The sequence below is a fragment of the Martes martes genome (assembly GCF_963455335.1).
Source record: "Martes martes genome assembly, chromosome: 1".
Classification (NCBI taxonomy): Eukaryota; Metazoa; Chordata; class Mammalia; order Carnivora; family Mustelidae; genus Martes; species Martes martes.
In genome coordinates, this window is record NC_137888.1 from 52,288,226 (window position 1) to 52,304,025 (window position 15,800).

The 15,800-nt window shown below is 38.2% G+C and overlaps 1 protein-coding gene across 1 annotated transcript in view; it reads left to right on the forward strand.

Moving 5' to 3' along the window:
* The window catches only part of ALCAM (activated leukocyte cell adhesion molecule), a 213,207-nt gene that overhangs the window by 166,973 nt on the left and 30,434 nt on the right, over window positions 1-15,800 (forward strand). The window contains exon 7 of the mRNA XM_080798788.1: window positions 14,160-14,287. Within this exon, the coding sequence (XP_080654914.1) occupies window positions 14,160-14,287 (128 nt within the window). The remainder of the gene's footprint in view (window positions 1-14,159; window positions 14,288-15,800) is intronic.

Sequence of the window (15,800 nt, forward strand, 5' to 3'; positions counted from 1 at the left end):
TGACTTAAAGTGAGGATTTAAAGGATTTCATTATGTGCAACTTATCTAAAATCAAACCATTATTTCTGTAAGTAAAGGCAGAATTCTGTCTGTTCAAAAATGTTGAACTGGAAATAAACTCTCTTGGTGTAAGTGCAGGAGTACAAAATAGGAAAGAGCATCAAGATGAGTAATAAGGACCGGGAAAGTGGCTTCAGAAAAAACAGGAATGTGTGTTATCAGGCACAAAGAGCCGGGTAAGCAGAAAAGTCCTTGGATGAGTAAGAAGGAAATGATTTTACTGTGGCTGGGCTGTGGGGGGTGCATTTGGCACAGCTTTTGAGAAGCCACAATGTATACAGTGCTGGACTTCCTGGTAAAGATACAAAGTGCTTAACAGGGTTCTGACATTCAAAGAGTTTGTGACTCCAGTAGAGCAATGAGATACCTACAGGGGGAGGAAATTGTCAGTGCAAGGTCACATGTGGTGACACTCAGAACTCAATGAATAGCACTGGAAGCTTAGATGCCCAAGGACAGTGATTCTTGGACTTTTGTTGCATCTGAATCACCACAAGGTCTTAGAACACAAATCACCGGACCCTGCTCTGAAGTTTCTCACCCTGTAGTTGTGGGGGGAGGTTCAACACTTTGCATTTATAACAGATTCCCTGGTGATGCTAACACTATTCATATGAGGACCACACTTGGAAAATCACTTAAAAGTGGAGAAGGAGGGAGCTAAATGGAAAGGACAGAGAATACATTCAGAGGAAAGAAATTTGGTCAATTCATCTGGAGGAAGGTTCCCTAGTCCACTCCTACCCTAATCCTTCCTTACCCTTTCCAATCAGTAATGAAACTTGATAGAATCTAGCTCTTTATGTTTATCTTTATGTTAATCTGATTCTTTATGTTTATGTTTATCTTTATGTTAATCTGATTCTGCCTTCTGACACTGCCCACGAATATATCACTATTCTTCATGGCCCGAATTTCTGTGATTCCCAAAATAATATTCCTTTCTGTTCACTCTGAACTGCCCTCCAAGCTGTTGCCGAAAGTATCTTTTTAAAAACAGATGTGAAACCATGTTAGGTTAGTGCTATGATTATAATTCTTTAGTAACTCCCCAGATCTCTTGGATTAATCTTCACGCTCGATGTTTTCTTTCTTCCAAGTTTTTACTTAAATTCCAGTTGGTTAACATACAGTGTAATATAAGTTTTAAGTGTAGGATTTAGTATACAACACCAGTTGCTTATCACAGCAAGTGCACTCCTTAATCCCCATCCCCCATTTAACCCAACCCCCCTCCACCTCCCCGCTAGCAACCCTCAGTTTGTTCTCTATAGTTAGAAGTCTGTTTTATGGTTTACCTATTTATTTTCTTCCACTTATGTTCATCTGTTATCATTTCTTAAATTCCACATGTTAGTGATATCATATGGCACTTGTCTTCCTCTGACTTGTTTTGCTCAGCATAATACTCTCTAGCTCCATCCATGTCATTGCAAATGGCAAGATTTCATTTTTTTATGGCTGAGTAGTATTCCATTGTATATATATATGACAGCTACTTTATTCATTCATCAGTTGGTGGACATTTGGGCTCTTTCCTAATTTGGGTATTGTTGATAATGCTGCTGTAAACATCAGGCTGCATGTATCTGTTCAAATCAGTATTTTTGTGTCTTTTAGGTAAATACCTAGTAGTGCAATTGCTGGGTTGTAGGGTAGTTCTATTTTTAACTTTTTTTTTTTTTTTTAATTTTTTATTTTAATAAACATATAATGTATTTTTATCCCCAGGGGTACAGGTCTGTGAATCATCTGGTTTACACATTTCACAGCACTCATCATAGCCCATACCCTCCCCAATGTCCATTTCCCCACCACCCTCTCCCGTCCCCCTTCCCCCCCGCAACCCTCAGTCTGTTTCTTGAGATTGAGTCTTTTATGGTTTGTCTCCCTCCCAATCCCATCTTTTCATTTTTTCTTTTCCTACCTCCCCCCAAACCCCCCCACCTTGCATCTCCCCTTCCTCATATCAAAGAGATCATATGATAGTTATATTTCTCCGATTGACTTATTTCGCTAAGCATGATACCCTCTAGTTCCATCCACGTCGTCGCAAATGGCAAGATTTCATGTCTTTTGATGGCTGCATAGTATTCCATTGTGTATATATACCACTTCTTCTTTATCCATTCATCTGTTGATGGACATCTAGGCGCTTTCCACAGTTTGGCTATTGTGGACATTGCTGCTATAAACATTCGGGTGCACGTGCCCCTTCGGAGCACCACGTTTGTATCTTTAGGATATATACCCAGTAGTGCAATTGCTGGGTCGTAGGGTAGCTCTATTTTCAGTTTTTTGAGGAACCTCCACACTGTTTTCCAGAGTGGTTGCACCAGCTTGCATTCCCACCAACAGTGTAGGAGGGTTCCCCTCTCTCCGCATCCTCGCCAGCATCTGTCATTTCTTGACTTGTTAATTTTAGCCATTCTGACTGGTGTGAGGTGGTATCTCATTGTGGTTTTGATTTGTATTTCCCTGATGCTGAGTGATGTGGAGCATTTTTTCATGTGTCTGTTGGCCATCTGGATGTCTTCCTTGCAGAAATGTCTGTTCATGTCCTCTGCCCATTTCTTGACTGGATTATTTGTTCTTTGGGTATTGAGTTTGATAAGCTCTTTATAGATTTTGGATACGAGCCCTTTATCTGATATGTCGTTTGCAAATATCTTCTCCCATTCTGTCAGTTGTCTTTTGGTTTTGTTTACTGTTTCCTTTGCTGTGCAAAAGCTTTTAATCTTGATGAAATCCCAATAGTTCATTTTTGCCCTTGCTTCTGTTGCCTTTGGCGATGTTCCTAGGAAGAAGTTGCTGCGGTTGAGGTCAAAGAGGTTGCTGCCTGCATTGTCCTCAAGGATTTTGATAGATTCCTTTCGCACATTGAGGTCCTTCATCCACTTTGAGTCTATTTTCGTGTGTGGTGTAAGGAAATAGTCCAATTTCATTTTTCTGCATGTGGCTGTCCAATTTTCCCAGCACCATTTGTTGAAGAGGCTGTCTTTTTTCCATTGGATATTCTTTCCTGCTTTGTCGAAGATTAGTTGACCATAGAGTTGAGGGTCTATTTCTGGACTCTCTATTCTGTTCCATTGATCTATATGTCTGTTTTTGTGCCAGTACCATACTGTCTTGATGATGACAGCTTTGTAATAGAGCTTGAAGTCTGGAATTGTGATACCACCGACTTTGGCTTTCTTTTTCAATATTCCTTTGGCTATTCGAGGTCTTTTCTGGTTCCATATAAATTTTAGGATTATTTGTTCTATTTCTTTAAAAAAAATGGATGGGATTTTGATAGGGATTGCATTAAATGTGTAGATTGCTTTAGGTAGAATAGACATTTTCACAATATTTGTTCTTCCAATCCATGAGCATGGAATATTTTTCCATTTCTTTGTGTCTTCCTCAATTTCTTTCATGAGTACTTTATAGTTTTCTGAGTATAGATTCTTTGCCTCTTTGGTTAGATTTATTCCTAGGTATCTTATGGTTTTGGGCACGATTGTAAATGGGACTGACTCCTCAATTTCTCTTTCTTCTGTCTTGTTGTTAGTGTAAAGAAATGCGACTGATTTCTGTGCATTGACTTTATATCCTGACACTTTACTGAATTCCTGTATAAGTTCTAGCAGTTTTGGAGTGGAACCTTTTGGGTTTTCCACATATAGTATCATATCATCTGCAAAGAGTGATAGTTTGACTTCTTCTTTGCCGATTTGGATGCCTTTAATTTCTTTTTGTTGTCTGATTGCTGAGGCTAGGACTTCTAGTACTATATTGAACAGCAGTGGTGATAACGGACATCCCTGCCGTGTTCCTGACCTTAGCGGAAAAGCTTTCAGTTTTTCTCCATTGAGAATGATATTTGCGGTGGGTTTTTCATAGATGGCTTTGATAATATTGAGGTATGTGCCTTCTATCCCTACACTTTGAAGAGTTTTAATCAGGAAGGGATGCTGCACTTTGTCAAACGCTTTTTCAGCATCTATTGAGAGTATCATATGGTTCTTACTCTTTCTTTTATTAATGTATTGTATCACATTGATGGATTTGCGGATGTTGAACCAACCTTGCAGCCCTGGAATAAATCCCACTTGGTCGTGGTAAATAATCCTTTTAATGTACTGTTGGATCCTATTGGCCAGTATTTTGGTGAGAATTTTCGCATCTGTGTTCATCAAGGATATTGGTCTGTAATTCTCTTTTTTGGTGGGATCCTTGTCTGGTTTTGGGATCAAGGTGATGCTGGCCTCATAGAATGAGTTTGGAAGTTTTCCTTCCATTTCTATTTTTTGGAACAGTTTCAGGAGAATAGGAATTAATTCTTCTTTAAATGTTTGGTAGAATTCCCCTGGGAAGCCGTCTGGTCCTGGACTTTTGTTTGTTTGGAGATTTTTGATGACTGTTTCAATCTCCTTACTGGTTATGGGTCTGTTCAGGTTATCTATTTCTTCCTGGTTCAGTTGTGGTAGTTTATACATCTCTAGAAATGTATCCATTTCTTCCAGGTTGTCAAATTTGTTGCCATAGAGTTGCTCATAGTATGTTCTTATAATTGTTTGTATTTCTTTGGTGTTGGTTGTGATCTCTCCTCTTTCATTCATGATTTTATTTATTTGCGTCCTTTCTCTTTTCTTTTTGATAAGTCTGGCCAGGGGCTTATCAATCTTATTAATTCTTTCAAAGAACCAGCTCCTAGTTTTGTTGATTTGTTCTATTGTTTTTTTAGTTTCTATTTCATTGATTTCTGCTCTGATCTTTATGATTTCTCTTCTCCTGCTGGGTTTAGGCTTTCTTTGTTGTTCTCTCTCCAGCTCCTTTAGGTGTAGGGTTAGGTTGTGTATTTGAGACCTTTCTTGTTTCTTGAGAAAAGCTTGCACTGCTATATATTTTCCTCTCAGGACTGCCTTTGTTGTATCCCACAGATTTTGAACTGTTGTGTTTTCATTATCATTTGTTTCCATGAATTTTTTCAATTCTTCTTTAATTTCCTGGTTGACCCATTCATTTTTTAGAAGGATGCTGTTTAGTCTCCATGTATTTGCGTTCTTTCCAAATTTCCTCTTGTGATTGAGTTCGAGCTTCAGAGCATTGTGGTCTGAAAATATGCAGGGAATGATCTCGATCTTTTGGTACCGATTGAGACCTGATTTATGACCCAGGATGTGGTCTATTCTGGAGAATGTTCCATGTGCACTAGAGAAGAATGTATATTCTGTTGCTTTGGGATGGAATGTTCTGAATATATCTGTGATGTCCATCTGGTCCAGTGTGTCATTTAAGGCCTTTATTTCCTTGTTGATCTTTTGCTTAGATGATCTGTCCATTTCAGTGAGGGGAGTGTTAAAGTCCCCTGCTATTATTGTATTACTGTCGATGTATTTCTTTGATTTTGTTATTAATTGGTTTATATAGTTGGCTGCTCCCATGTTAGGGGCATAGATATTTAAGATTGTTAGATCTTCTTGTTGGACAGACCCTTTGAGTATGATATAGTGTCCTTCCTCATCTCTTATTATAGTCTTTGGCTTAAAATCTAATTGATCTGATATAAGGATTGCCACCCCAGCTTTCTTCTGATGTCCATTAGCATGGTAGATTGTTTTCCACCCCCTCACTTTAAATCTGGAGGTGTCTTCGGATCTAAAATGAGTTTCTTGTAGGCAGCATATTGATGGGTTTTGTTTTTTTATCCATTCTGATACCCTGTGTCTTTTGATTGGGGCATTTAGCCCATTAACATTCAGGGTAACTATTGAGAGATATGAATTTAGTGCCATTGTATTGCCTGTAAGGTGACTGTTACTGTATATTGTTTCTGCTTCTTTCTGGTCTACTACTTTTAGGGTCTCTCTTTGCTTAGAGGACCCCTTTCAATATTTCCTGTAGAGCTGGTTTGGTGTTTGCAAATTCTTTCAGCTTTTGTTTGTCCTGGAAGCTCTTTATCTCTCCTTCTATTTTCAATGATAGCCTAGCCGGATATAGTATTCTTGGCTGCATGTTTTTCTCGTTTAGTGCTCTGAATATGTCATGCCAGTTCTTTCTGGCCTGCCAGGTCTCTGTGGATAGGTCCGCTGCCAATCTAATGTTTTTACCCTTGTATGTTACAGACTTCTTTTCCCGGGCTGCTTTCAGGATTTTCTCTTTGTCGCTAAGACTTGTAAATTTTACTATCAGGTGACGAGGTGTGGACCTATTTTTATTGATTTTGAGGGGCGTTCTTAGCATCTCCTGGATTTTGATGTTTGTTCCCTTTGCCATATTAGGGAAATTCTCTCCAATAATTGTCTCCAATATACCTTCTGCTCCCCTCTCTCTTTCTTCTTCTTCTGGAATCCCAATTATTCTAATGTTGTGTCGTCTTATGGTGTCACTTATCTCTCGAATCCTCTCCTCGTGTTCCAGTAGTTGTTTGTCTCTCTTTTGCTCAGCTTCTTTATTCTCTGTCATTTGGTCTTCTATGTCACTATTTCTTTCTTCTGCCTCATTTATCCTGGCAGTGAGAGCTTCCATTTTTGATTGCACCTCATGAATAGCTTTTTTGATTTCAACTTGGTTAGATTTTAGTTCTTTTATTTCTCCAGAAAGGGCTTTTATCTCTCCGGAGAGGGTTTCTCTAATATCTTCTATGCCTTTTTCGAGCCCGGCTAGAACCTTGAGAATTGTCATTCTGAACTCTAGATCTGTCATGCTACCTATGTCTGTATTGATTAGGTCTCCAGCCTTCGGTACGGCCTCTTGTTCTTTTTTTTGAGGTGAGTTTTTCCGCCTTGTCATTTTGTCCAGGTAGGATTTGCTTTCTCCTGCTGTGGAATTCCGCTGTTCTTGGTGACTGAAGTTGGTTTTGGATCGGTTTCTTGTTGATCTTCTGGGGGAGGGGCCTGTTGTAGTGATTTTCAAGTGTCCTTGCCGCAGGCGGAATTGCACCGCCCTTGCCAGGGGCCGGGCTAAGGAATCCGCTCGGGTTTGCTTTCGGGAGCTTTTGTTCCCTGAGCGCTTTCCGTAGAGTTCCGGAGGACGGGAATGAAGATGGCGGCCTCCCAGTCTCTGGCCCGGAGGAGCCGAGAGCTTGGGGTTCCGCTCCTCAGTGCGCTCTCAGAGCAAAGCGCCCAACAGTCCCGCCTCCCTGGCTTGCGGTCGCGCCTCGAGGAAAGCAGTCAATTGTTGGAGCTGGAGAAAAGCGCCGGGTCGCTTTTGTCTCTGTGGCCTCCGGCCGCGCTCCGAGCCCACCCAGCCTGCGACCGGCACAAGGTAACCCTGGGCTTAGAGCTCACTCCTCGGCTTTGTCGCTATAGCCGGCTTCCCCGCTCCAATACCTGCGAGCTCTGTGGCACTCAGACACCCCCAGTCCTTCTGTGACCCTGCGGGTCCTGGGGTTATGCTGACCCCGCCTGGGTTTCCCCCCAGTTTAGCCTCTGGAGCGATGTCTCCCAGTGGAGCCGACTTTTAAAAGTCCCGATTTTGTGCTCCGTCGCTCCGCCGCTTGCCGGGTGCCGGCCCCTCCCCCCGGGGTCTATCTTCCCGTCGCTTTGGATTCACTTCTCCGCAGGTCCTACCTTTCAGAAAGTGATCGATTTTCTGTTTCTGGGATTGTTGCTCTTCTTCTCTTTGATTTCCCGTTGGATTTGTAGGTGTTCACAATGGTTAGATAAGCTATCTAGCTGATCTCCTGCTACCCGATGTCGTCTCAGCCTGCTACTTCTCCGCCATCTTGACTCCTCCCCTATTTTTAACTTTTTGAGGAAACTCCATATTGCTTTCCAGAGTGGCTGTCCCAGTTTTTATTCCCATAAACAGTGTAAGATAGTTCCCTTCTCTCTGCACCCTGGTCAGCATCTTTTGTTTGCTATGTAGTTATATTTAGCCATTCTGACAGGTGTGAGGTGGTATCTCATTGTGGTTTTGATTTATATTTCCCTGGTGATGATTGATGGTGAGCATCTTCCCATGTGTCTGTTATCCATTCTGGCTATCTTCTTTGGAAAAATGTCTGTTCATGTCTTCTGCCCATTTTTAACTGGATTATTTGTTTTTGGGGTGTTAAAATTTATAAGTTCTTTATAGATTTTAGATACTAACCCTTAATCAGATATGTCATTTACAAATATCCTCTCCCACTCTGTAGGTTGCCTTCTAGTTTTGTTGACTGTTTCCTTCGCTATGCAGAAGATTTTTATCTTGTTGAAGTCCCAGGAGTTAACTTGTCGTTTCCCTTGCTTCCAGAGATGCATCCAATAAGAAGTTGCTATGGCCAGTGTCAAGGAGGTGCTGCCTATGTTCTCCTCCAGTACTTTGATGGTTTCCTGTCTCACATTTAGGTCTTTCATGCATTTTGAGTTCATTTTTGTGTATGGTGTAAGAAAGTTACCCAGTTTCATTGGCATGTTGCTGTCTGTTTTCCCAACACCATTTGTTGAAGAGACTTTGTCAAAGATTAGTTGACTGTATAGTTGTGGGTCCATATCTGAGTTTTCTGTTTTGTTCCATTGGTCTATGTATCTGTTTTTATGCCATTATCAATCTGTCTTGATCACTTCCACTTTGTAATGTAGCTTGAAGTCCAGAATTCTGATGCCTCCAGCTTTGCTTTTCATTTTCAAGGTTGCTTTGGCTTTTTGGGTCTTGTGGTTCAATACAAATTTTAGGATTGTTTGGTCTAGCTCTGTGAAAATAGCTAGTGATATTTTGATAGGGATTGCATTAAACGTGTGGATTGCTTTGGGTAGTATAGGCTTTTTAACAATATTTGTTCTTTTAATCCATGAGCATGGAATGTTTTTCCATTTCTTTGTGTCATCTTCAGTTTCTTTCATAAGTGTTCTATAGTTTTTAGAGTACAGATCTCTTACCTCCTTGGTTAGGTTTATTCCTAGATGTCTTACAGTTTTTGGTACATTTGTAAATTACATCGATTTCTTGATTTCTCTTTCTGCTGCTTCATTATTGGTGTATAGAAATGCAACATTTTCTGCATGTTGATTTTGTATCCTGCAATTTTGCTGTATTTGTGTATCAGTTCTAACAATTTTTTGGTGGGGTCTTTTATAAGCTATCATTTCATCTGCAAACAGTGAAAATTTGACTTCTTCCTTGCTAATTTGGACACCTTTCACTTCTTAAAAATTTTTTAAATTTTTTATTTTTTTTTGTCTGATTGCTGAGGCTGGGGCTTCCAGTACTATATTAATAACAGTGGCGACAGTAGCCATCTTTGCTGTTCCTGATTTAGAGGAAAAACTCTGTTTTTCCCCACTGAGGATGGCATGACCTGTGGTTTTTCATTTATGTCCTTTATTATGTTGAGGTATGTTCCTTCTATCCCTATTTTGTTGATGGTTTTTATGAAGAACGGATGTTGTACTTTGTCAAATGCTTTGTCTGCATCTGTTGAGAGGATCATATGGTTCTTAGCCTTCCTTTTATTAGTGTGGTATCTCACGTTGATTGATTTGCAAATATTGAACCACCTTGGCAACCCAAGAATAAATCTTACTTAATCATGGTAAATGATTCTTTTAGTGTAATGTTGGATTTGATTTGCTAGTATTTTGTTGAGAATTTTTGTGTCCATGTTCATTAGGGTTATTAGTCTGTAGTTCTCTTTTTTTGTGGAATCTGTTTGGTTTTGGAATCAGAGTAATGCTGGCCTCATAGAATGAATTTGGAAGTTTTCCTTCCTTTTCTATTTTTTTGGACTAGTTTGTGAAGAATAGATAGAATTCCCCTGGGAAGCCATCTGACCCTAGACTTTTGTTTCTTGGGAGATTTTTGATTAATGATTCAATATCTTTGCTGGTTATTGGTCTAGTCAAGCTTTCTATTTCTTCCTGTTTCAGTTTTGGTAGGTTATCTGTTTCTAGGAATTTATACATTTCTTCCAAATTGCCCAACTTGGTGGCATGTATTTTTCATAATATTCTCTCATTATTGTTTGTATTTCTGTGGTGTTGGTTGTGATCTCTCCTCTTTCATTTGTAATTTTATTTGAGTCCTTTCTCTTTTCTTTTTTAAGAAGTCTGGCTAGGGGTTTGTCAGTTTTATTAATATTTTTCAAAAACCAGCTTGATTTTTTTTTCTCCTGTGTTTTTTGTTTTGTTTGTTTCTATATCACTTTTTTCTGTTCTAATCTTTATTATTTCCCTTCTTCTGCTGTCTTTAGTCTTCATTTGTTTTCTTTTTCTAGCTCCTTTGGGTGTGAGGTTAGCTTGCATATTTGAGATTTTTCTTGGTATTCGAGGTAGGCTTATATTGGTATGTACTCCCTTCTTATGAACACTTATGCTGCATCCCAAAGATTTCAGATCATTATATTTTCATTTTCATTTGTTTTCAGGTATTTATTTCTTCTTTAATGGTTGACCCAGTCATTCCTTAGTAGGTTTTTCTTTAACTTCCATGTATTTATGTTCTTTCTAAATTTTTTCTTCTGGTTAACTTCAAGTTTCGTAGCCTTATGATCGGCAAAATGCATAGTATGATATCAGTCTTTTTGTGCCTATTGAGGCTTGATTTGTTACCTAGTATGTGGTCCATTCTGGAGAATGTCCCATGTGTACTTGAAAAGATTGTATTTTCTGCTGCTTTAGGATGAAATGTTCTGAATATATGTTAACTCTGTCTGGTCCAGTGTGTCATTCACAGGCATTGTTTCCTTGTTGATTTTCTGCTTAGATGATCTGTCCATTGATAGAAGTGGAATTTTAAAGTTCCTTACAATAAGTGTATTATTATTAATAAATTCCTTTATGTTTGTTATTAATTGTTCAGTATATTTGGGTGCTCCCACATTGGGGGCATAAATATTTACAGTTGTTAGATCTTCTCATGGAATAGATCACTTTATTATGATATAGTGGTCTTCTTCATCTCTTGTTGTAGACCTTGGTTTAAAATCTAGTTTGTCTGATATGAGAATTGCTGCTCCAGCTTTCTTTTGATATCCTTTTGCATGGGAAATATTTCTCTATCCCTTCACTCTAACCTGCAGGTGTCTTTAGGTCTAAAATGTAGGCAGTATATAGATGGGCCTTGTTTTTATATCCAATCTGACTCCCTATGTCTTTGATTGGAGCATTTAGTCCATTTACATTCAGAGTAATGACTGACAGAGTAATGACTGAACTTAGTGCCATTTTATTACTTAATTTGTTGTTGTTTCTGGAGATTTTCTCTGTTCCTTTCTGGTCTTTATCACTTTTAGTCTTTCTTTCCCACTTAAAGAGTCCCCTTTGCTATTACTTGCGGGGCTGGTTCATTGGTCTTGAACTCCTTTAGTTTTTGTTTGTCTGGGAAACTGTCTCTCCTTCTATTATGAATGATAGCCTTGCAGGATAGAGTATTCTTGGCTGCAGATTTTTTCCATTTAGTGTATTGATTATATCCTGCCCCTTTCTCCTGGATGCTAAGTTTCTGTGGAGAGATCTCCTGCTAACCTTATTGGTCTTCCCTTATAAATTAGAGACTTTTTATCTTGTTGCTTTTAGGATTTTTCTTTATCTCTATATTTTGCAAATTTAACTACTCTGTGTCTTGGTGTTGATCTTCTGTTGGATTTTGATGGGAGTTCTCTGTGCCTCCTGGATTTGGATGTCTGTTTTCAGCTATAATTTCCTCAAATAAACCTTCTTTCCCCTTTTCTATCTCTTCTTCTTCTGGGACTCCTGTGGCACAAATGTTAATATGTTTGATGGAGTCAGTGAGTTCCCTGGGTCTACTTTCATGATCAGGATTTTTCTTTCCCTCTTTTGTCTTTATACTCCCAATTGCGATATGCCTCAGATCCCTTGCAGCCATGGTCCTCCACTATGTCTCAATTTTCATCACTTCACTGTGTCTTCTATAATCCTGTTCTGTTTTCCAGATTCCTCCTTTAGACTACTACTTACATGACTATTCATTTGCTATCACTACCAAACTTTTGTTTTCTAGCAAACACCTATTTATTCTTTAAATTCCAGCTGTTGCATCAGTTTGTACCGGACACTTCCCAACCTCATGCATCTATAAAACTATCAGTGATAACATCATATCCAATTTTTATGTTGTTATTGTCTTAATTGTTTGATGTCATTACAAATAGATTGAAAGCCATGCTGTTTTCAACTTTATAACTTCAGCATTTAGTGCCAGCACAAAATAAATAGTAACTAAACAAATGAATACATGAGTGGACAGAGGATAAATGGAGATAGGACAAAGAAAATTTGAATAGAATCTCGGTTATTATGTAGTGGTATATAGAGAATAGTGAGATATACTTTTTACCTGAATAGTCCAAGGCAGTCATGGGTACCAGGTTAGGAAATTTTTATTTCAGTCTTCACATATAATTGTAATCTTCAAAGCCTTACTTCAGAAAACTGATTTTGAGGAAATATATATATATATGTATATATATAAATTTATATAATATATATTTTATATATGATGGAGTGGAATACGGGACTGTCCGTGTTTCAGGTATAAGTTAGCGCCTGGACAATGGAAGTGTTAGTAGGACTAAAAGGAGAGAATCAGATGCAAAACATAGATTAATCATTCGCACATGGTGACAGAGTGGATGAGAAAAAGCCAGAATACCTGGCAGAATGATTTACTAATAGGCAGAGTAAAATTCAGATAAAAAGTCCAGGGCAACGGGAGAGCAAGAGATGGTTAATTTTGTTTGAGGCATGTTAGTTGGACATCCAGAAAGTTACTGTTAAAACTCAGATCTCTCTGATCTCAGTGTAGTTCTTCAATTCTCTAATGCAGAACAGAGCCTATTGAAAGGGGACACAGAGAAGGGAAGTTTTGCAATAAAGCAGGAAGTCAGACAGACTGTGATCCTGGCTGTTCTGGTGTCAGCTTTGATTGAGCAGTCTTGCAGTGACATGCAACAGGCCAGAGTAGTGAAGGGCCACATAAAAGAGTGAAGAAGGCGTAGAAATGGAAGGCCAGCGGGGGATGAAAAACAGACTTTATTTACCTTCCAACTTTACTGGGAACCACTAGTGAGGGAACTACCTCAGGGGAATTCAGAAAACCTAACAAAAAATGTATTAAACCAGTCACTGTTTAGCTTCAGAACATTCTGGGCAAATAGACCCAAGCATGGAAAAAAAGGCAACAAAGCAATCTAAATCAACCCTATGTTTTTTCTGCATTTGGATATTAAAAAGATACATAAATGATAGCAAGAGATAGGAAAAAAACCCTCTGAATTTACTACTTATTTGTTTTATTAGCTAATAACAAAATAAGTCTTCATAAATTTATTATCCTACTCTTATTCCTATTCTGTTATTCTTATTATTCAGCTATATAACAAGCTATATTAGAAAGTGGGTCATTTGTAACTGCCAACACCCCTTCCTCTTATTTTCTGTTTGCTGGATATCGTCCTTCGTAGCTAGCCTTTAATTTCTTTAGCATTCTACTGTTAGTAGTAGCCTCTACTAAAGAATACCCTTTAGCCCTATTTTCTCCATAAAAGTGACCAAATGGAATGAAATTTGCACCTTTGCTCCAATGAACAGAATGGAATTATAGTATATTTACAGTCCCGTTGGTTGTTTTAAGGGTCTTCAGTTCACAGGTTTCATCTTTTTGAAAACTGATCTACTCTCCTGCATGCTAGAAATCTTGCCAGCATTGCTTAGGTCATGTCTCTTTTTATTTAATATAAGGTATTATTATGTAAGAAGAGTGTAGGGTACCTAATAGTTTTAGCTACTGTGGAAGCTGATCCAGTCTTTCCAAACCATGGGGTTCATATAATACAGTTAAATGCCCTTATAATGAAATCATGCAGTGAGATTGTTCCTACTCGTCTTTTGCACATAAAATAATTATGGCCATTCCTACCTCAGCTAAAGACATTTTGCTAAGAAGAAATTGGCTTTTATGTAACAAGGTCTCTGTAGTTTTCTCTAACCAAGATTAGTACTTGGTAAAGCAAGTAGCTATTAACTTCAATCCCTCTATAAAAGGATACATTTAAGTAATTACCATTACTAGCTTCTTGAGAAAATTGTGTATAATTTAGTCATTTATATTGTATTTACAGAGTAATTTGGTACTTGATGAAAATGGTTAACTTGTGTCTGTGACTCTTGCAGATCCTACTGAGCAAGTGACAATACAAGTGCTGCCATCAAAAAATGCCATCAAAGAAGGGGATAACATCACTCTTAAGTGTTTGGGAAATGGTAACCCTCCTCCTGAGGAATTTTTGTTTTACTTACCCGTAAGTGCTTACAGATTATGACCTGAGCTAGACTACTATCATTTTGTCCTGTCATGTGGCCGCTGGCTGACATATTAAGAATTGTGTATAGTTGGACAGCTTAAGAAAGAAAGGTGTTATTCTTGGGGACAAAGGACACCTGTAGAATGTCCTCTGAAAGGTTGTCTTATGTTTGTTGGGTTTGGTTTGGTTTGGTTTCTTTTTGGCATCTACCAGTGATCTTGCCTTTTTTTCTCAGTTTTAGGAGATTTCAGGGGAAAAGAGGTAAAAAGGTTATCATAGGAAACCGTAATTACAGAATCTCTAGTTTTCATTATCTAGATAAGCTGTAAGAATCTGTTCTTCAAAATAGATAACTCTAAAATGAAGAATGATGACAGCAACAATGTAGATTCTAAATCTACTACCACAGTGCCTTTCTGAACACATCTCTGAACCTCTGAAGTAGGACCATTCTGTTGCACATGATATTTAGCTTGATAAAATAAAGCTAGGGGCTATCTTCCCATGGCATATGGTCTTGAAGGGCGAGCTCCTCAACTTTTATCAATATGATAGCTGAAAGGAATCATATATAGAGAAAATAATTTGGAACATTCCTCTAGGATGTGTCCTAGATATCATGGTAGTATGGAGTCATACGAGGAAAGAGCTGTTGAGGACACTTGTTTGCTCTCCCAGAACTCTCCCTAGGTTTGTGTATGACCTAAACTTCCATTGACAGAAGCCATATACACCTTGTATTGCATTTACTTAAGGGTTATGTGTACAAATGCCACCCACTGCCTTTCCAGTAACATTTAAGGATATCATTACTACATTACTCAGAAGACTAATACAGCTGATTTCTTTTAGACTGAAATGTTGGTAGAAAACTTTGTTTCTCCTGATAAATAATAGTATGTTCTTTGAACAGTATGTTCAAAAACATACTGTTTTTTTTTCTCCATGCAAATGAACTTCTGAAACTATGTTTCTACCTTGGCTCTCAGGGAGGACAGCCAAATTTATGTCTTAGCTTATAACAATATCTGATGATTATAGTTTTTTGTTACTATATACTCCTAGTTCATCTGTATGCTTTTCACTCTTAGTTTATTAATTCTTTTCTTTTTCTTTACTCTTTATAAAAAAAAAAAAAAACATTTCTTTCTTTCTTCCCTTTCCTTCTCTCTCTCCCTTCCTCTCCTCTCTCCCTCCCTCTCTTCCTTCCTTCCTTTTCTCCTCTCCTTTTTATTTGGATATGTGGCATGTTTTCTTTAAGCTGCCTCAAATCTTTTTGTTGAATTAGAGGACATAAATATAAATGAAATATTAGGATTTTTTAAAAAAAATCAGATTTAACTCCCAAATTCAAGCCATGCTGTCAATAGAATAGATATCATCAATGTCATGTTAATTAGCTCATCAATTCTTAGAACCAAAATTGCAGCTATTTTTCCAGAAATCAGATACACAAACTCTACTCTATTTGTCCCATCATAGAAACACTTTCCCTTATTTTCTCTTACAT